General features: G+C 38.1%; 1 protein-coding gene across 2 annotated transcripts; it reads left to right on the top strand.

The window, feature by feature from the left end:
- The first annotated feature begins 7551 nt into the window (after window positions 1-7551).
- igsf8 (immunoglobulin superfamily, member 8) lies at window positions 7552-21624 on the top strand. Of its 2 annotated transcripts, none has more exons than XM_007548787.2 (8): window positions 7552-7703; window positions 7869-8026; window positions 10662-11042; window positions 13413-13874; window positions 16218-16396; window positions 16574-16826; window positions 17914-18360; window positions 19421-21624. In XM_007548787.2, the coding sequence occupies exons 2-8, from the start codon at window positions 7969-7971 to the stop codon at window positions 19546-19548; spliced, it is 1908 nt and encodes a 635-aa protein (XP_007548849.1). In that variant the 5' UTR covers window positions 7552-7703; window positions 7869-7968; the 3' UTR covers window positions 19549-21624. The 2 variants fall into 2 exon arrangements, with proteins under 2 accessions (XP_007548849.1, XP_007548841.1); XM_007548779.2 differs by having other exon boundaries at window positions 7552-7719.
- Window positions 21625-22282: the final 658 nt, after the last annotated feature.

Raw genomic sequence — 22282 nt, 5'->3', positions numbered from 1 at the left:
TTCATTGAAAATGCTCAATCACAGCAGTTTATTTATTTTTTTTACATAAAGCAAGGTTGGTTTGGATAGCTTTAATATCCAAACCAACCTTAATAAACGACATCTTAATTCAGAAACTTCGTTTTGTACTTAGTTTGCTTAATTGTTTGAAACATTTAAGTGTGACAACAAAAAAAAATCAACATAAACAATTTTGGCTTTTTAGCACTATACACATGTGCCAACCATTTTAAGTAAATGAGTCTAACATAGTATTTGGTTTTACCCATCAGTAAACCTCATGACTTGCTTTTCAGTGTTTTCTTATTCATATTTTTGAAAGAGCGGTTTGAAAAAAAAAAAAGAATCTCCTGTTTTAAGAAAAATGACAGATCAGCTTCACACATTTCCAGTTCAAAACAGCAACCAAAGCAAAGCTGAGACTATGTGGTCAATTGCCTGGCTAAACATTGCAGTTGCTTTCTGTAATACAGAAAGAAAACCTAGAAAACCAAGTGCTCTCTAAGGGAAGGTCATTAAAATCCCTCCAGCAGTAAATTCACTTTTTAAACAAAAAAAAAATAGGCAACGATCCTTCCTTGTGTGAACCAATTTTTCTTTTAAGCAGTGAGCCATGATGGTCATAAAAACGCTGACAGAAATGGCGAAAAAAATGCAGATTATACATAGTACATGTGTTTGACTTATGCTTGATTTAAAATGATTTATCGCTCGTAGGTGGATGTATTTATGTATGCCATGTATCTATAGGTGAAGGAAATAAACCAAGGAAGCACTTGAGTCATGCTCTGAAACTGTGGTCAACATGAGACATGGTGAAATGATGGAAACGTGGGGAAAGAAACAAACATCGGGAGACAGAAACCATGACTCAGTTTGCCAACGAAAATAATCTGAGAGCAGGAGAAACAAAATGAATGAACAAAAGGTGAGAATATATGTATAAAGAATGGGAGCCAGTGCCACACACAGTCACAGGATTCAGTCTACAATCATGATGAGGTCCCTGCGATGACAGGAGAGCACTGACTGTACTACAAAGTAATTAGAGACGGTCTGCACCGAGTCACAGTTTAGTCTGCAGTGGCCTTGAAAGAGACAGAGTGGGAGTGAGGGCAAGAGAGGAAGGTGAGAGGGCAAAAATTATGAAAGAATAGATTCCATCCTGAAAAAAAAATCTGATTGGGTCATGATTTGATATATATATTTTGCTTCAAATAAAGCAGCATCAATTACCATTACTGTAAGTATCCCTTAATAAGAACTGAACTAATTTCAGCTACATTTCTAATTTTAATCATATTTAATAAATTGATTTTTCTTAGCTTATATTTTCCCTCTTGAAATTTATTTTTTGTGTCCAAGAAAATTACTTATTTAAACAGCGTCTACTATTTAAAAAAAAAAAAATGGACCAATTTCTTTTACATAAATTTTACAATTTTCTTTTGAGGTGGTTTGAAAAGAAATCACCATTTAGCAAAATGTACATAGAAGTCCTAAGTAAATGACTAGAAGTGTTTTTCACATCTAGGTGCATGTGGTTTGTCTTGATAGTGTTTTATAATCTCTGTTTTTGCATAGTTAGGCCAGGGGTCTGAAACATGTGGCTTAAGAGCCAGTACTTTTTTTGCCAAGTACTTATTGTGGCAAAAACAGACTTCTTCAATGATAAAAGTAAAGAACTAACAGGAAAATCACAGGAAGTGGATGAAATGGAGACCACAGTCACTGTAACAGAAAGAACCAACAAAGGACAATGGAAACCAGTGACCTTATATACTGAGATGAGAGTGGAAGACATTGAATTCAGGTGAGTTGGTCTGGGCATTAGGAACAGCTTGCAAGGAGATCAAACAGCCAGACTGAAGGGGGAGATGAATAATTCACTCCAAGGAAGCTTAACTAGACAAAAAGAAACCACAAACCAAGGGGGAAAGACCAACACTCATCTAAGAGAAAGAAACCAAACAGCACAAAGAACAGAACATAAACTAACAAACTAAAAGAATGAACTAACATGACAACATCTTTCAAGCAATAATAAACACACAGAAATTAACTAAATTCAACAAAATCTGCTGAACAATGATAAAGATATATGCATATGACATATGCATTATATGTGAGAAGTTGGTGTCTGGGGAATACTTCTAGCTGTTTTCACATCCTTACTCGTATCAAAAGGAAAAGCAATGGATTGCCTAATATGTGGGATTGTTTTCTTATTTAAAGAATGAAGTGACATACTAAATCTGATGTTAACCTTTTTTTTGCGTAATATTGGAAGCAACAAGTGGGGCTCCACTAAATATATAATTTAGTATAACTGGTCTACTTTGGTAAAGATGCTGAGGTTTTAGAAATACAATTGTGAAAAATGAGGACCAACAACAGCCTGTGTGACTTTTAACACTTTTAATATTAACACATTTTGAATTATTACGAATAAACAAAAGCCAAAGAAAAATCAAAGAATTTTTGCAAAGAGTAAGAAAATGTTGTTTTCTTTTTTTGTGTGTGTGTGAATAATAATTTAGGACACCCCATAAAATTATACATGGGAGGACCACATCAGGTGCATATGATCATCACATCTTTACTCAAATTTGTTTAATCCTCAAACAATAATTTTGATTAGCTTAGCTACTAAAGAACAGCCCCAGATGTTGCTAGCCAAGTGAATTCACTGTCTCCAATAACTTTCAGATATCTTCACTGGAGCTACAACATTTTCCTGCTTCTGTTTATGTAAAACTGCATGCCCCAATCAGAAGGAGACTGAACAAGTTTAACTTTTATGGAAGATATGCAGGACTAAAATTGGCCAGAGGAAGTTTTGCCAGAGAGAGTGTAGATAAAGACCAGGACTTCTAGAGACCATTTGAATTCTAGAATAAAAGACGAGATGATGTAGACTAAATTCAATAATGTGAGAGCATCAGTTTAAATTGTTTTTTTAATCGAAGCAGAACCTTTCAACATGACAATAAACCTAAATATTATTGTAAATCCATCAAGGCCTGGATGAAAACTGTTCATCCATCCAACTCCTTACAGGGTGACTGGCCTCTCTCTCCAGGGGTCGTTGGTAGAGAGAATGAGTACATCCTGGACAGGTCACCAGTCTTTACAGGGCAACATAGAGAGACACAAGAGAAACAACCATGCACACACAAATTAGAGAGACCAATTAACATAACATATGTTTTTAAACTGCGGCAACAGGTAACCAGAAAGAACCCACACACAAAGTGACTCCATGTCAGAAAGACCCTGACCATAATTTGAACCCAGCTCCTTGTTGCTATACCAACTTCCACCATGCAGCCCTAAAACCAAGAAATGATCTTGGAATGGCAGAGTCTGAGCCCACACCTTTAAGTTCCTGCAAGGTGACTTGAAGTGGGTTGTAGGAAACCCCTAAAGCATTCCACTGCAGAGAGTGAGGATTGGAACAGATTTTCCTTAAACCAATGTCAGAATGTGGTGGAGCACTAAGAGAAACACCTCACTGAATTTCAGCCAAAGGTCATAACACTAGCTGTAAGGGGGTATATACTCTGTCTGAATAGACATTTTGGTTAATATCTCTTGTTTATTGAGAAAAACAAGATTATTTTTCATAGTTTAATTGTATTTGAATTACTTTATTTTCCAGAAATAGCTAACATTTTTCCTAAAAGTGTTTATTTTCTCCATCCATCCATCCATTTTCTTTACACCCTTGTCCCTTAGTGGGGTCAGGAGGGGTGCTGGTGCCTATCTCCAGCTAACGTTCCGGGCGAGAGGCAGGGTCACCCTGGACAGGTTGCCAGTCTGTCGCAGGGCATGTTTATTTTCCCATTTTGTGCAAAAAGAGCAATGGGGTGTCCTAATTTCTTTATATGTCTATATGTATGTATCAGAAATGATGCATTTGATGAGATGGGGTGAAATAGATTTCATCATATGATCATTCAGTTATTCGCAGATAAAACCGTCCAAGGGTCCATAAAGAGCCCGGTGTCTCAAAGTGCTCTGTTTCTTTTTGCCACACACATCTACTGTTTTCAGCAAAGAAGTCAAATAAAGGTTACGGTGCATTTTACCAACAAATAGCTTGTATGAAAGCACCAACATAAATGGAAATAGGATAATTTTCTGTGGTGTTAATGGAACATCATGAAACACGTCTGTGTTGTTCACAACCTCATGATCTTCAGCAATTAAGCAATAGTTTCAGTGGTCGCCTCTTAGTCTGCCAGACACCTCAGGATCACTGAACTCTGCTGCCTCCAAGTGGACAAAAACCTGAGCAAATTAACTCAAATCTATCCAAACATTTTCTTACACACTGTAGCTTATGAGTGGTTTAATTATATTTATGAATTTATTTAATTTTGCTTTGTTTAAGAAAGGTCCAGCATGCCGTGTGAAATTCAGTGAAGTTGGATATGTATCCAAGTACACAGATATCAGAAAAAATAATTTTCATTTAAATTGTCATTAATATCTTTGTGGTCAAATGACTCTCAATTACAAATTGAGTAATGATTTTTTTTAAAAAGGATGTGATTATTGGTTGATTGAAGAATAAAAGTTTCACGAGTAAAAAAAAAAATTAAGTTTATTTGCAAAAGTAGAGAACATAACTTCAGAAGACTTTTAGATTTTAGTATATCCTCTTATGAGTCATTCACATAAATATTCTGTAGCTTAGAGTACAGGAAGATTAGCACAGCTTCCTGAGGTTCATTTTACTTCCCTGGAAGCGAAACACACTACATCATGTTCTAGCTGTCCAACTCGGTTAAAATTGTGATATATTAGAAGACCGAGGAAGTTTTCTCTGCATGAGTGCCATCCCTCAGTGTTGGTGTGCGCTCCTGCTGAAGTCTGCATATCCTGCCTGCCGCCTTGTTAACCCAGAATACCCTAATGACTTCCTCTGTAGCTGCCGAGCCACGCTGTGAAGTCGTCCAGGTTTCCATGTAGCTCAAAGTGAGGAGAGGGAGAAATGGGAGGAAAGAAGGACGGTAGACAGGGTGCCCAGATGTCTCCTGAAAGAATGAATCTGAGTGTGATTACTCGCTAATGAATGTCATACAATACAGTGAGAACTTACAGTGAAAGCTGCTTCCGTTAAAGTAAGAAACACATTATCATCATTTTTGATGAGTGTCAAAATGAAGAAAAAGCATGAAACTGCTTTTGCAGAGTGCACATAAATTATTCAGATTAACTTGGGCTTTATTAAAAGTCGGATATTTTAAATGGATTTTAATAAAATCGTGTTAATTTTGAATACTTTAAGAACTTTAAGAACGCACATTTACAATCAATATTGGTAGAAGTAAAAAATGCTTTATTTCACAAACAGACATTACTGCGACTTTTCCTTACATTAAAAAGGGCAAATTGATTTGATGTATGTAAATGAAAAGTTTACTTTGCAACCTGAAACGTAAAGCCTTGCCAGTTTGGCAACTGAATGTCTCCATCTTGTGGTTGATGGAGACATTCAGCTCATGTATTTTATTTTTGTTGGCCTGTGGTGATGTTTTTCCATCAGCCTTATACAATAATGAAAATATTTTAGACAGGATGAATTCGGAGAATCAGAGTTTATCAGGAAATAAAAAAAGGAAGTTTGCTCAAATCTACAGGCAGCAAAGTATAGCTGAGATTTATTACTTTCTCTTCTTAACACAAAAATCAGAAGAATTGTATTAATCAAATTAAACTTTATTACTCTTTTTTGATGCAGCTACTTTAGAAAACACTTAGCATAGCACTTAATATTTTACACAATCATTTAAGGCAAAGACAGCTGCACTTACAAATTGGTTTACATGTTTTCCTTGTATTTTTCTCTTTACATAATAGTTTATTTGCATATTTTTTTCAAATAATTAAATTATTACATATTTTAACATATATTATAAAGATGAACACTCAGGTTTGTTTAGGTTTCAAGCATTCAGCTGGAGTTAAATACTTTATTTTTTGCATTTCAAATAAGTTATAGGGCTTCATTTTACCTGGAAACTTTTTAGTAGTGTGTAGTTTAAATTCTGTTTCATCATGCACGTTGTGATTTAAAATACTCATTTGTAAGTGTTGCTTTTTTAGATCATCTTCTTCAAAGTTGTCATTTTCCGCAAATTTACATTCAGAGATTTACTGACGCAATCCGAAGCAATAAAAGGGTTGTTTATGGACGAGTCCTTTGATTGTTTTATCAGATGCTTCAGTAGTAAAATGAAGTTTAATAAGAAGTCATTCATGTGTTTCATAGGAGTAATACATCAGATATATACAAAATGTCAGAAGCTTCTCATTGAGGTTAGGATCCGAAGAGTTTCCTGGCTACAGACCCAGAATGCTAACGTTGTGGCATGATGCTCTGTTGTGCAGAAAAAAGCATCGTTGGTTGATAGAATACCTCTGAATCATAGGGCAAAGTTGCTCCTTGAGGGTTTTATAATGCATTCTTTATTTGTGGCAATATTTTGAGAGAAATTGTAGTCGAAACTCATGAAAGGGCTAATGTTTTTTTTTTCCTGTCCAGACTCCTTTTTCCTGTAACACAAAGTCTAAAATGGGTCTTGTTTGAGAAAATAGTGTTTCCTCAGTCCTTTGCAGATCTGTTCTGACACTTCCAGCAGTATTTCAGTCTTTCTCTGAAGATTGTTTTGGAGAGACATTGGTTCTTTTCAGTCCTTTTTAACACCAATGACCAGACCAGTACTGACAAATCTCAGTCTCACTTGTTTTCTGCTAGTCCCAAGGCAGTGATTGCCCAGCACAGAGGTACTGGACAACCACGGCCTTAGCCAGAACCTCTTTGGAGGATGGCTTTGCTTCCTGAAACCTAAAGCTTTCTTCACAGCAGCTGAACTTCTTGATGAAATGGTTGATTTGGGTGCAGCCTTACCAACAGCATCCTAATCATTTTTTTTTGTAAAGCCAGATGATGATAATGTGTGTAGTTAGAGGAAGCCTTACTTGACAAAAAGATTTTAAGCAAATTTCCCAATCAAATTTATTATTCTGCAACTCATTGAAAGGATTAAAGAACAGTGCAAAAATATGTTTAGTTATTTAAAGATTTTGTTTACTTTTACATTACGTGCATTTTCATTTTATCACTATTCATGCAACAAATGCAAATTGGAAATCTCCACCAAGACAAAAATGAAGCAGTGACCTTTAAGTTAATTTGTAAAACAACAACAACAAAAAAGATTTCTGTCAGTTTGAAAACTTTTGGTCTTTAAAACACTCACCACTTATAATGCTGTGATACTTGTTTTTCAAACATAGTTTACAGACATAAATAATAAAGGTGTTTAATAAAGGCTTTCTATAGCCTTTATTAAACGAATACCCGACTTCAAAATCACAGATTTGTTATGCTTTCTTTTGTCACCCTCTAGTGGTTTTTCAACTTCTCTTTGTTGGCTCTTCCCTCACCGCCCCCCTCCATTCTTTAAACTGTGATTGGCTCAACACGCCATCGTCCAACCGTGGTTCATTTTCTAATACATTTAAGCTCCACCTTCTTGTGACCAACCACTCCTTCTCCCCTTCAAACACACACGTCCAAGCTGCAGCCCAGCCCCCTGCCCTGTGGTAAGAATGGACGGCGAGGCGGTATGATCTGAAAACATAATATGGAGTAGTCGACGTATTTGATGGATGTGTTGCATGGAAAATGGGTGAATAAATTTACAGGTTTGCATGTGTATTCCTGCATTTTCATTCATTCGGCGCCTTCTTCTTCTTCTTCTTCTTCTTCTTCTTCTTCTTATTCCAGTTGGCGCTAATTGTGCAGATTTTTCAGTATTTTTATTTATTTATTTTTTTAATGGAACCCACGGCAGGTTTGGTGTGAACTATGATCGGCGGTAAACGGGGAGAGGAACGAGGAGAGAGAGATCTGGATCAACATAATCCATCTGGACTTCAGGAGGGGGGAAGAAGATGAGGACCATGATGGCTCCGAAGATGAAAACAGCATTATTCGTAATTGTGCACTGGGGTGAGTCCATCCGCGTCTGTGTTCTGTCTCCCAACCGCCTCGCCATCTGTCACAGAAGGAGACGGCTTACTAAACAAATCCTTTTTATTCTGATGTAATATACAGCAGATTGCGTTATTCTAATGCTCCAGTCTTATACGAATTATCAACTCACCGGTGAGAATTTGAATCACACCCATTATGCACACAGTGAGGTTTATTACCTGTGAAGCAATCACCTTTCTGACTGTTTGGATACTGCACTTCCCCCACAGGTGTTTCTTTTCTCATCCTCCATTTCATAAAGTCCTGAACGTTGGCATTTTATGCGCAGTGTTTGTTAGATTGATCATATGTTTTATTGGAGAGCTTTTGTTTTGACTTGGTGGTTTAAGCTCTAATTAGTTTGATGTGATTGCATTGTGTGGCTAATGGACCACAATGAAGCAAGACATTTACAGGGATTGATAGTAATGTGAGAAATAATTTAACAGATGCATTTTTCAAAGCTTAAAGCAGATGAAGAATATCAAATAAATTCAATAATGCAGCAGCTTTGACGTTGAAGTGTGGCAGCGGTTTAAAAAGTTGACACTTTAATGATCTTCTCCGCTCCCCTCACTATCTTCTGCAGGGCTACAGCACACTCTGTCTTTTAGAGCTTATTTTATGTCTTAAACATGCAGTATCCTCAATTTGCTCACCAAAAGCTCTGCGGTTCATCTCATATGTTTGGTACAATGTCCAGAGATTGAACATTATAATGTTTACATTAAAGAAAAAAGGACTTGTAAAGCATGCATGGAGAAGTAGATATTTTTGTTTGCTCCGCCCCTGCGTCACCACAGCACCCATAGTTACATTTTAACTGTCATGACGATGACACATTCTGTGTCCTCTTGGACCTATTCACTTACATGTAAGCATTTTGAGGGTGACAGTTAAGAGGTTAATACCTGCTTAAAGGTTACTTTCAAAAGGTACTTTTAATCTGACAAATGAGACTCATCACGATATATATTTTTTTAATTTATTGAATATTGGACATGGGTATGTGTAGTATTCCCTCACCTTTTAGCTCCATAATAACAGGACCATCTTCCTATGGAGCTTTTAGATCAATAGGTGCAACAACCATCTCTGTGTTTGTTTTGGTTCAGAAAATGCCCCCCAGGTCCCTGATGCATGGGGTCTGATCCATACAGCATCGAGTATTGTGACGAGCTGTGGTGTCCCCCAGCTCTATCAGGCTGAGTCCAATGTTAATTAGGACTTGATCCGCTTAAGCCTCCCTCTAGTCTCCCATGTCATTATCTGTGTGGGGTTTGTATGTGTGTCTGTCATCAGGCGAGGCCTTGCTTTTGGTAAAAGGTCCAGTTGTTCCAGTACTGTACACACCCCCACACAAACAGTGGACAGAAACAACTGCCTCACCTGGTTTTTCTTGTTGTTACGGTAGTTAAGAGTCTTAAGGAGGGTTAGTCAGAGGTGAGTCGTGGATATATCTGCAGTCTCTTAGGACAGAATCTTGTTTGCAGTTGCTTTGGAAAGACACAGCAGCAGTTCAGCTGCCTTAGCTCTTGCTTTCTGGGCAAATCGATAACTGCACTGACACTAATTTAATAGCATAACCTGTGGGTGTTGTTGGGTATTTTTGCTTTGCAGTAGTTTAGTATTTTTATGCTCCTTTGTTCAAGAGATGTGGCCAAAGGGATTCATATTTTATGAACTTTAAATTTTTGGTGAAATGGTGTCATGTATCAAAGAAGTATTCAATTATTTTTAATTTCAAGGACTGATGACATGAACATTTAATCACAAGATGAGCTGTCTGTTTGGCTTGTTTTATTTGACACAAAGCATAAATTATATAAAGATGTCCTCATTGTGAACTTTACCGCTCGTTTCAGACATTACTAAAAATGTCATTCTGCTTTTTCTTTTTGTCTTGGATTATGATACATTTTCAAATAGTTATCTCATGAATTGGTACTGTTAAGTAATTCTTTGGTGACTTTCTGTTTTGTTTTGCTTGTAATGTTCAAATTTCTTTAGCCTTTTGATCCTTTAAAACTTTTCCTTGGATTTTTCTTATATATATATATATATATATATATATATATATATATATAAATTCAATTGTAGCATATGTGAGTTTCAGATGCTGAGAGTTAAAGTGTTTGAAAGGACCAGATTTATCTTTAAATGGAACTATCATAAAAAGGGTATTTTTATTTTTAAAACCAGACAAAGAGGCTCAGTAGAAAACAATGAACCTGGCTGATCTCAGCCCTGAGGAACTCATGCTGAATATTTCTGCTTGGAACCAAAGACATGTTTACTAAACATGCATAATGCTGGTTGATGAATAACTTGTAACATTTCTTAACATTTTGTATCTTCCTGATTTAATTTAGTTCCTCTGTTTACATAAGTATTTACTCAGTTTCTACCAGCTTGAAATTGGGCCCGCTGACTTCCCTTAGTCATATTAACAGGAAACTCACTGAGAGCATTAACCTTCACGGCTCCTATCCACACCATTTTAATTTATTATTTGCATAATCAGTCATCTATTCCAGACGTTATTCATTTGATGCAACTATAACTTACCAAAGTTTACACAAAACTTTCTTTCCTTCTCCGTTTATCACAGTGTTCCAGTATGCTATGTGCCGGGACGTGACTCTTCCCACTGGGCCACTTTTCCGTGTTGCCGGATTCCGTCTCTCCCTGCCATGTCAAGTGTCCGGATATGAAGGTTCACGTACCCAAGAATTTGAGTGGTTCCTTTATAGGAATGATGCTGGAGGAAAACAGATAGGAGTGGTGTCCACCAGGGACAAAGGTTTTCCATACGCCCCATTCCAGGCCAGAGTGAGGAATGGGGAGGTGAGGATTGAGAGAGATTCGGGGGATAAGGTCAGACTGGTGATCCAGAGGCTTCGAGCTGAAGATGAGGGGAAATATGAGTGTTATACACCCAGCACGGACAGCACCTACCAGGGAAATTACAGCGCGTTGGTTCCTGTCAAAGGTAAAACAAGCTAGTGCAAATTTCTCTGAATGTAGTTGCAAAGTTGGTTGCCTTTTATAATCAAGGCAGTCTTTTGTAGAGAGTTCTATAAAGTATGTATTTGTGACTCCAACAGAAGATTTTATGTTAAAATGTTGTCACAAATAACAGTTTGATTGGAAATATAAACATTAATTTGTTGAAGTTGCAGAACCAAGATAACCTTGAACACAAGTATTTTCTATGTTACACTTGGAAAATGGAATGTTACTGATTATCTGGAAACAAAATGGCTACGGAGTCACAATATATAACATTAAAAGCTGAATTAAAACTAAAATAAAAAATTAAAAGGTTGTTTCCACTGAATAAATAGTGTTATCCCCATTACCCAGCTAATAAACTGTGTTTTTCACTACTAGAAGACTTCAAGCATTGATGTTCAGAAGATACTTCACACGTCAGCAACAATACACAGACTAACTGACTGACAGCTCATAGGCTAGGAGACCAAAACTATAAACTACAAGAGAAAAAAAAATTCTCATTCAAAAGAGTTTCATTTTCAAAAATGATTGGGACAAAAATAAAAAAATCAAGAGTTAATGACAAAGAAGCTTTATGCTTATTGCGATTTTGCATAGAATATTGCTTCGTTTACATATTAAAAACAGTTTGCCTCATTAAAATTACGTCTTTTTTTAACAAAAAAGATGTAGACAGATTACTTCGTCATCATTCATGCAGCATAAAATTTATGGGATAAATCACGTAGAACATACTCAGTAAAAAACACAAAGTTAACCTTTTATAGTAGACTAATTAGCAAAGCTGCTTGTTTGTTTGGCTACAATAATAATAAACCTTTTTGATCAATATTTACACATTAATAAATATTAACACCACCGACTCCTTTCTTACAACTAATACCTGGTGGTTAGAAAACAAATACTTAAATGTTTAACTTAATTAAAAATAGCTAAGTTTTAGTTGGCAAAAAAATGCTTTATGGTGGGACCAGTCTGCATATTTTTTTGACTTGCATAATCAGCAGGGCAAATATCTAAAACGGAAGTATATTTTATGAATTAATGTAATTTAAACATAAAGAGATGTGGTAACAAGTCACATAATGCCAAGAGGGCTTAAAAAATATAATCAATGCTAATGTTTATACATGTCTTTCATGTATATTTTGAGGAACGGGATTGTTGACTCACATACGATTTTCGATTGTCAAGTTTGAAGTAAGGAAAAGTGCACTAGTATTAAACCAATATATTTGGTTGTTTTATAAGAAAATCTAGCAGTGCACTTTTGCATAAGCTATCAAAAGTAGTTAATAATTTTTTTTTTTCTCCAAATAAGACAGGTCTGATTTTGTTGTAACTAGACTAGTTGCATATCAGAGGAAAATAGCCGTCTTCCACGTTGTGGAGATTACAGTGAGTGGATCTTATCTTTACATCAACCAGATGAATGTTTTCTGACTAATGGGAACGAGGGCTGGACTTGGTTCCCAGCAGCATTCCTCATTCCAGCTTATCTTTTCATTTCTCTCAATGAAGCTCCTTGTGGTAAACGTTTTCAGCTGCACGTTGCCATTACCTTTTTCTTAATTCAGAGTGAATACAGCAGTATGTAAAACCATTTGCTCTCTTTCATATGTCTCCTATTTTTGTTTCTGTGTTCATTTTAAATGTTCAAAACAAAAATGGATGTTGGACCAAGACAACCTGAGTAAATAAATCACTCGTGCACTAAAATACATCTTGGTGATCCCCAAGTCTTTTGAAAAAAAATACATTATAAAACAAAAGTGAAATGTTTTTGTTAAATTGGGTGTAGAAATACCACATCTTAAAAAAAGAAGCAAAAAACACTAACTTTAATTTTCAATGCTGTGGCATAACCTTCATGCTTCAAAACCCTCTGATGTGGCAGAAGGAAAACATTTCTGAAAAGAAGAATGGGCCAACAATTTCTTCACATTATTGTAAAAAATAAATGATCACATTTGTTGCTGCAAAGGGCGGCAGAGCTGGTTGTTAAATTTAGGGGGCGGTTTCTTTTTGTCATTGTTGTCATGATGTTGATGCCGAAGGCAGCGTCGGAAAGCGCAGGAGCTTCTTAAAAAGACAGAAACAAATCCAAAACGTTAAATTGAATCGTCACATTTCTTTTCAGTCATATTTGATATTTACAGCATGTTTATAACAATTGTGCCACAAAATAGCAGTATATGTCTGGAATATGCATAATTCTGCCCCTTTAAGTGTGTAAAAGTAAGACAACACAAGAAATCTGTTCGGTGACATATGTTTTCAGCAAACTGTCTTAGCGGAGTCTTTTTAGTCGGTGCTTTTTTCCTTCTGTTTTGTTGCCCCACAGTGATTCCAGACTCACTCCAAATCAGCTACATTCGCTCCCTAACCAGCCAGCCTGTTCCTGAAGGATCTGAATTAACTCTGACGTGCTCATCCAGCATCCAGTCGGAGCAACTCACCCATCTGTCCATTGTGTTCGGGAAGCGGGGTGGCGGCGAGCGCTCAGACAGCGGCGATGGCAGCGAGGTCAGCACAGTTAGAGAGATCATCTCCATCGACAAGCTTCTAGGGGTTGTTCCAGGACGGTTCTACAAGAAACGCTACGATGACGGAGAGATCACGCTGGAGAAGAGGAACGGAGAGGGCGGACAGGGGTTGTACGTGATGAAGATGAAGGCGGTGCAGCCCGATGACGCTGGGTCGTATTTCTGTGAAGCCTCACAGTGGATTAGGGACCCTGATCGAATGTGGCAGAGGATTGCTCAAAGGACCCTGGATATTGGCAACTTGACCATTCAGCAACTAGGTAATTAAGGAAGCGAAACAGATTTTGTGTGTAGGCTTCAGGTGCCAAAAAACACAATCGACACAAAACACAACTGCTGATGTGTTTTACTACTCAAAAACTACCTCAGAGCTCCAGTTGGGAAAATTTAACTTTATGCCGACTCAAACTGCACCTTAGTAATTTTGTTGGCCAAACACTCTTGGATTTGCAGTGAAAAGGAAATAAGAATAAATTAGAATGCTCTGAAAAATGTTCATGAAAAGCAACGTTTTGAAGACAGGAATTAGGAAAACACTTGAAATGCTCAATGAGTAAAGCTTTAACAGGAGCAAGGCCTCGAGTGAAAAACAACATAATTCTCCTTTTTCATAAACAGTCCTAGCAATATTCAGCCAGGCTGTGGAAAAGTTTGTAAATAGCAATAAATTCTAACAGCAAAGCAGGCTTGGTTTATGCTCCGTGTGCCACTGAGTACCCCGGGCTCTTTCCAGAGTTTAGGCGCTCCAAGTTTGTGTTGCAGATGCTTTAACTGAGTGCTTGGCTGGCGAGTTAAATAATAGGATAAACATTTGTGTTCATTTTGCTGCCAGTCTCTTAACAACTTGGATATGGAAAAGGTTGATGGAAGTCATGGGGCAAATTGTTTTCACCAAATCCCAACTTCAGGTGGGAACTGTTTTTATAAAAAAAAAAAAAAAAAAAATAAAAAAAAACTTAATACATCGTACATCATTAACTGTGCTAAAAAAAACAAAACAAAAAAAATGTACACAAATTCTTGCCTTAATACTAAAAATGACATTTGGTTAAAGTAGTTATGAATTAATTTCTGGCAGATCTGTTCCTTTGGTGCCTCAGCAGTCAGATTGTCTGACTGACAGTCTAAATACGCTGCCCTCCTTTTGCTTATCCAGCTGGATTTAATAAGTCACTAGCCGGCTGCCTGTATGACTGGATAGATGCCTCTGGCCTTGCAGCAGATCTGAAGGATTATATAATCTTTTTTTCCCACCTTGGCCTCCTTCAGCCTGCAGAGAGGATAACTTTCTTTCTGTCAGAGCAGCATGTCCATTATTTCTTTTAGATAAGCACCGCTGTGTTGGGCAGTCCCTCTTTAAGCATATTTTTCTATCATGCATTAACCTGTTACATATAGTAAAAGGTAAATATCTGCTGTCAGTACAGATTCTCAGTTCAATAATTTAACTTGTTATTGATGCATTTCATTCCAAATTAATTATTTTAGACTTGATTGTGTTGCAGAAAGAGATAATCAGGGGCTTTGTTGCATCATGCAAAGATTTAGACTCATTTTCTATGATAAGATTGAGGTCAAACTTTAAGCTTATCAGTGCATGCATTGTTTTCCTTTCTAAAGACACTCACTGAGAGGCTTTATGTTATTGTCCATTGTCTCTCTTGTTGTTCAGCTCATACAATGGCCTCTTTTTGCTAACTTAAATGTCATTGTTAAACAAGTCTTGCACACACAGTGGGTTAACATCGATGTGTTGTTATTACACCAGTTAAGTTTACTTACATGCAAACCAAGGCAGGAAAGATGGAGGATTCCTGAATACAAAGCGACTATCACACAAGTTAAGCTGACTACAATGTTTTCCAAAAGTTACAAAGGAGTAAACACAAAGGAGTAAATACTCATGAAATGAAAAAATGAAGATGACGTGTTTTTACTGAAATTGAGATCTGAGAAGTGTGGTGTGCATCTGCCTTCAGCCCCCTGAATCAATACTACGTAGAAACAGGTTTTGCTGTGTTTGGGCTGCATGGAAACCACTGAAATGAGACCTTTTTTTTTTTTTTTGGCTTTCTTTGAACAATGTAAAAAACAAAATGAATAGACAGATTTGCAGATTCTCCCTCCTGAGCTGTACATATCTGCAGCTCCACCAGAGTTGGCTTCCTGGCTGCCTCGCTGGTTCTTTTTGCACAGCCATTTTCCGCTGATGGATTGAACCGTAGCCTTCGAGATGCTGAAAACCCAGGATTTGTGTGTTAATTAGTTCTCTAACAAATCTCCGAGGCCTGCACAGAAAAGCTGAATTTATGCTGAGATTAATTAACACTGTGGGCTTTCTCTATTAATGAGATGGCTCCTGAAGGCATTTAGTTTCACTGGCTTTTTCTTAAGAAGTACTTGAGTAAAGAGGGTTGGATACCAATGCAGGGCACACTGTTGAGCATTTTACAGTCTGCTTAAGCAGCCTGCTTCTAGGAAACTGCTCTCTGCTGTATCTCACTTCCTGTAGAGATTTATTTAATCACAGTCCAAGTGCCGGTTTGTGCCTTGGCACTCAGAAGAGTTTGGTTTTCATCAAATCCGTGTCTGTTTCTCTCAAGCGGAGTCTCTGGGTGTCACGTCCTCACCCCGGGGGGAGGTGACCCTCCAGGTTGGCTCCCCTCTCATCCTGACCTGTGAGGTGTTGGGGTTGGCGTCTGAGGTGAACTCGGGTCTGCTGGTGCAGTGGATGAAGAGAGGATCAGTCAGCAGTGATGCTGTTGGTACCGGAGGAGTGGAGGTACTGCCATTTTCATTTTGCTCACTTATTTACAAATATGGTTTTTAATTGTAGTAGATTGTATTTTCTATTATATGGTAGAACTCAATACTGGAATAAATCATAATATTCTCATCAATTAGCTCAAATTACATTACATTCCTTACTGACTGGTGGCTTGCTGTGCTTCCTGTTGAGGTTGAAGTGGCTCGGATGAGCCCGGACGGTACCGTAAGCTGGGGAGACGACCTCAGCAGAGCCAGCGGCGGTTCTATGGAGAAAGTGTCCGAGGGGAAGTACTCTTTAAAGCTCTTCTCAGCCCGGCCTGCCGACTCAGGCGTGTATCGCTGTGTGGTGAGTGTGTATGCTGGCAGGAAAAACCCCAGTCTGTCTACTCCTGCAACACTCACCCAGAGGTCAGAGGGCGTCACTGTCAACCTGAAGACTAAAGGTGAGCTTAAGAATTTTTTTAAAAAATGTGTGAAGCTAGAGGATGATGGAGTAATGATACGTATTGCAAATGACTGTTTGGAGGGCAATAATTGCTAAATGATGTAGTCCAAGTGTTGTAAAATTGCATTTTACATCCTAATGTAGTAATATTTAGTCAGCTGGACTGAATCCAGTGACTAAATAATGGACACTAATGACAAATGTTAGTTTTTTTTTCACAGATTAGAGAAAAAAAAAGTAAAGAAGAAAACAGGCAACTGAAGTAATCATCTCAAAATTAACCAGTATTATCACCATCACAGGATCATCTGCTATGGAGCAGCCCTAGTTGTGCTTTCAGAAACCCTAACGAAATATGTTGATGCTCCAATCGAAAATGTTCATTCTCTGGTCTATGACGATAACTTGTGGATATCGATTTTGTTCATTTAAGGCTTCTGGATTAAACAGATCTATAATATTAAAACATCATCAGTAAAAACCTGTTTCTAGCCTTTCTGCTGACAGCAGTCATTAATTATTTATATTAGAAGCAGAAAAGAGGTTGTGTGTGGTGACAGAGTAGTCAATATACAAGAGAGGTTTTTTGTTGATTATTGACCCAATTCTTCTAATACTGACATTTTAAACTGTCTTTAGCATCTAAAGTTAGCTATTTCAGCCATTTTTACTAAAGCATTAGCCTCTTTGTGCATTTTCCAGATGCAGCATGTCAAAAGACAGAACAAAATCTTTTCTCCAAAAGATAACGCTAAGCAAGTTTCCTGTGCTTCATTCAGCCTTCCTGGTATTCACTGAAACTCTAGTGCTCTGTCAGAACAAACTACAGGCTAAATTAAAAACCTTGAACTTAATTGCATTGCTTAATAGCTATTATGGACTTGGAATAAATAAAATTCACTGAAATATCTCTTTTGATGTATTACATGGTGGCGCGTTTGATATTGTTGTCATTCTGAAGGAGCTCAAAAAGCTTAAACAGCCAAATATTAATTCGTTTGGTAGATTTTTGTCTCATTAATTTCATCCATTTTTGTTATTTACCTATTTTTCATCTCTCGATGTTGTCGTTTTTTTTCCCTCAGATGTTTTGGTCTCAGCTGTGGCTCGGCTCCCGCATGGCCCCCTGCTGAAACGGGGAAGCACCATCACCCTGATCTGCAACGCCACAGTGACAACCACAGGTCCGGTGCAGGTTCAAGTGCAATGGCTGCGGCGGCCGATTCCTGAACCCGTCGTCACAAGGAACTCGGGTGGCGCTCCCTTAGACGCTGAACTTGTAGCACAGCCCAGGCTCATTGCTACTCTGATGTACAATGGTGTATCAAATATCCACGTCAACGACAGCGAGATCAGCATCGACCGGCTTTCTGCCGTCAGCTACAGGCTGAGGATTCACATGGCGACGGTGGAGAACCAGGGCGTGTACGAATGTCGTGCAGAAGTGTGGGGCCAGGATCCGCATGGAGGCTGGTACGACACGGGGGCCAAAGCAGAGTCAAATGAAGTGACTGTTTATCTGTATGCCAGAGGTGAGAGCCTTGTTGTATTACGGACATTTTCTCAGTTATTTGCTAATATTTGGTCACTGTTTGGTCCAGCCTTGACAAGTGAACTTCTGAGCAGCGGCACAAAGATTCTTGGGGGTTAGCAGAGTAACTAGATTTATTTTAAATGTTTAGAGGAATCAACTAGTGATTCTAACTTGAAGCATAGCCAGTCACATTTAATGCAGCGACCTGCCACATTAGCTGAACATTCTGCGTCAATTCATTCCACCTTTGTACTTTTCTTCACCTTTCACATCAGGTTGCTGAGTCTTCTGTCTGTGCCTAGGAAAAAATATAGATAAATACTGTTATTTGCTTTGTGCACTAAAGGAGAAATGTCCAGCCACCAGCTTGTGATCTCACTCTCAAACACCCTTCAGGTCAATGATCCAGAGTGCATCAGCATTTCCACCTCTGAGTGGCTTAAAATAGAAAAAATGAAAGTTCCTCAGTGCCCTAATCAAGTTGTGGACCTAAATCTGACTCCAATGCTGTGGATTGATCCTAAACGGGCCACTCATGCTTGAAAATCCTGCAGTATGGCCGCATGAAAACAATTCTTCAAAGAAGTGTGGACAAAATTCCTCCATACAGATGTAAAGGACTAGAAGTAATCTTTGAAAAATATAATGGCAGTTGTTGCTTTTAAGGAAGGCAAAACCAGGGTTTAGGTTTAGGGGGCATTTTCCTTCTCATGTAGATCCAGTTTGGTTTGGATCATAGCCTTTTAATTATTTTAGTAAATGGAATTATGCTTTGAGAATCACATTTGCACCTGGTTATCTGTGTGTAATACAATAATTAGTTTGGGGATCTTAAACAATTAAGTAGGTTGGAAAAGCAAAAACAGGATATATATGTTTGCACAAAGCTTCAGAAGGAAGTTCCTTAAAGTGCAGGAATAAGCTCTTATTCCTTAAGCCCTGAAACTTTGAGACATTCATGTTACCAAATTATAAATTTATCCAATGAAAAACAGAACTAAAGCAGTTCGATGTCTTACATAGGAGCTTTCTCTCCACTTTTTCCTCTGCTTCTCCAGCTGCTGACCTGCTGCTCATCCCTCTGGTGGTTGGAGTCTCATCGGCCTTGTTTGTTGGCATCTTCATCATCGCAACTGTAACCTGCTGCTTCATGAAGCGGCTAGCAAGACAGAGAGCTCCAAAATAGATGTCCGTGTTGCCGCCAGCTTTGTTGGCTTTTTCTACCTGAAGAGGTACTGCAGAGATTACTGTGGCAGGAAAATGTCACCCCTCTCCAAAATGACCTCAAGACTAACTTAAGGAGTTTGACATATTTTAATATGGATTTTATGTGTTTGAACTTGAGTTTCACAATTACTGCCAAAATGTTTTTTGTTGTTTTTTACTCTCTCAATGTCACGTCTTGCCCCCATAAGAGGTTTGAACCATTGACTTCTCTGCTTCACTTTTCAAGTGGAGTTGGTAGCTGTTTTCATGTGATGCTAAACCACATTTTTCATCATCTTCTTTAAGTTGTGATCAAACTAAATAAGGTTTTGTAAAGATTATTGAAGAGGTTTGAAGCTGGAATCTGTACAGGTTTCACTGAAGTGAACTTCTCAGTCAAAAATTGTCAAGGGTTACAGAGCAATGCCACTCAACTCATCAGATTATTTTTATACGACGCTGGATATGTAGGTCTTTATATGTTTACTATTGGTGCAGAGCTCATGTGGATAATTATAATTATTTTTTCCGCTTGCTCCTTGTTTTAAACTGTGTTTTCATTTTGAATGCAAACCTCCCACAATGTGTAAATGTCTGTGCATGGCTTGAGGCCCTCACTGACAGTCACATGAATGCTGAGCCTCCACTTTCTTAAAATGAGCAGGGACAGTCCGCCGTCTAGAGCCCAGAGCAGCTCTGCAAGCAAACAAAGCGTCAGTCTGTCTGTGACTTAACAAGGAGGCATATGGCTGGGAACTTTCTCATGGAAACCAGTCAAGCACCAGTTGATGCTTCATTCTGTTGAGACCTTTCAAAGCAGGTTTATGTTTTATACATTTGACTAAGATTAAAGGAGGCACCGTCTGCACCGAGTGGAAATCTGTTCAAACTTTGCTGAATCTGCCTGCTATATGTACTTAATGTATTATGGTGCTGCAGCACCATGTTTCTATGTAAAGTACCTCTGATTAGCATGCTGCCGCAGTCTGCTCCTTTAAAGCACTTGGACAAAAACGAGTCTGGGACCAAAGCCCTTTGGTATCGTTTACGCTGTAATCTTCCAGCCAAAAAGCAAATTCTTTGCTTTTTTTTTTCTCGTTGTGGGGTTAATGCTTCTGAGTTGCAGAATAACAATTGTGTTTTGTTCTCTCTCTCTCTCTCTCTTTTTTTTTTAAATCATGTGTTTGTTGTTTAACGGAAGCTGCAGTTTTCCAGCCATATGATCTGATAGTTTGGCTTAAGTATCTCCATCATTCTTGTCCTCATGTGGTCCGGAGCTCTTTAAAAAGCTTTTTATGGCTATGGCTCCCACTGCTAGCCCACAAAAATGTGTTGGACAGATTCAGTGCGTCTGTACACTTAATCTATCCTCCTCTTCCTGTTGAAAGTCACTCCTAAAGAAAGTGTGGTCATGTAAGATTATGTGCATGGACTTTGAGTCTCTTTCTCTCTGCAGGAGACTGTCTGCCTTCCGTTAGTCGTGCTTCCAGAACCCCTGATTATAGATGTTCAAAGACAGTTTGGAGTAACGTCACAGCTATGCTTGCTTCCTGAGCCACTTTGTGCCAGACCCAAAGCTGATCTGTTCCCCAACATGCACGCTCTCGATGCCCTTGCACACCAACGCGGTTGCACGCGAACGCAGCAGCGGAGGCAGGACAGGGCTGTCTGGATGTGTTTTCAGATGGCAGCAAGCGAGTATCTGCGTATTCATCTCTAATCCCCGTATATGGCTGCAGCGAATCCCGCCGCCCTTCCCCCACGCTGCGTGTGGCTCGCATTCGATTCGTTTCCAGTCTCTGATCTCTGTGAATGATGCCCCCTCTGTGAAGAGTTTTTGCACAGTGTCAAAAAAAAATATAAGCAGTGCTGTATAAAATGTGCATTTGTGTAAAATGTTCTCAATTTATTTTTTTTTGTTAAGAGTTGTTTACTGACGGCATGCTCCACTATTCCTGAATGCATCGTACTGCCACTCACTTGTGTTTCTTATGGTGCTTTGGCAAACCTGCCAGCCGATTAAACACCAATAAAACAATCTGGATTTTCATTGCGATTTGTCGTTTCAATTTTCTGCCGCTTTGTTTTCAGAAAGCTTGAAAACGTTCGTATGAGATGAAACCGAAGAGATCGTAATAATTTCAGATTTAATTCTGGAGTCAGGACAACAATCCAGTCTGTTGGATGAGGCGCTCTTGGTCTGCTTTGCAACATTTTCCATTGTTAAGTATGTAAAACCAGAACATTTCTTGTGGTTGCTGTAATTTCCGTATTATAAAAACCAAATCAGGCTCAACTCAAGATCCAAGTTTGTAAAGCAACTTTGTCTTAAAGAAAAACAAAACGAAAACTGTATGGTCTAACTCTGGATTACTGGATTTTAATAGTGAAGAAAAGCATTCTAGTATTTTTAATCATTGTTACTACTTGGAAAAATAAGTAACTTAACCCCAATAATGTTAGTATTTTACAGTCTACAAATTTGTACTTTTCCTTCATCCCACTTTTAGCCATTTTTTTCTTTATATATCGGTGTTCACCAGTAAATTAGGATATCAAAAAAAGTTGATTAGTTTCAGAAATTCAGTTACAGACTGAAACATACATACTGTATTTCATAGTGTCGTTACAGAGTAACACATCTTCATTATATTTGTTTATTTTGTTGATTATGTCTTAGAGCTCTTCAGAAGCCAATTCAATTTCTGAGGAAA

Source organism: Poecilia formosa, unplaced genomic scaffold (genome assembly GCF_000485575.1).
Source record: "Poecilia formosa unplaced genomic scaffold, Poecilia_formosa-5.1.2 Scaffold2, whole genome shotgun sequence".
NCBI lineage: Eukaryota > Metazoa > Chordata > Actinopteri > Cyprinodontiformes > Poeciliidae > Poecilia > Poecilia formosa.
The sequence above is the reverse complement of the archived record's forward strand: the minus strand, read 5'-3'. Positions and strand labels throughout refer to the sequence as shown.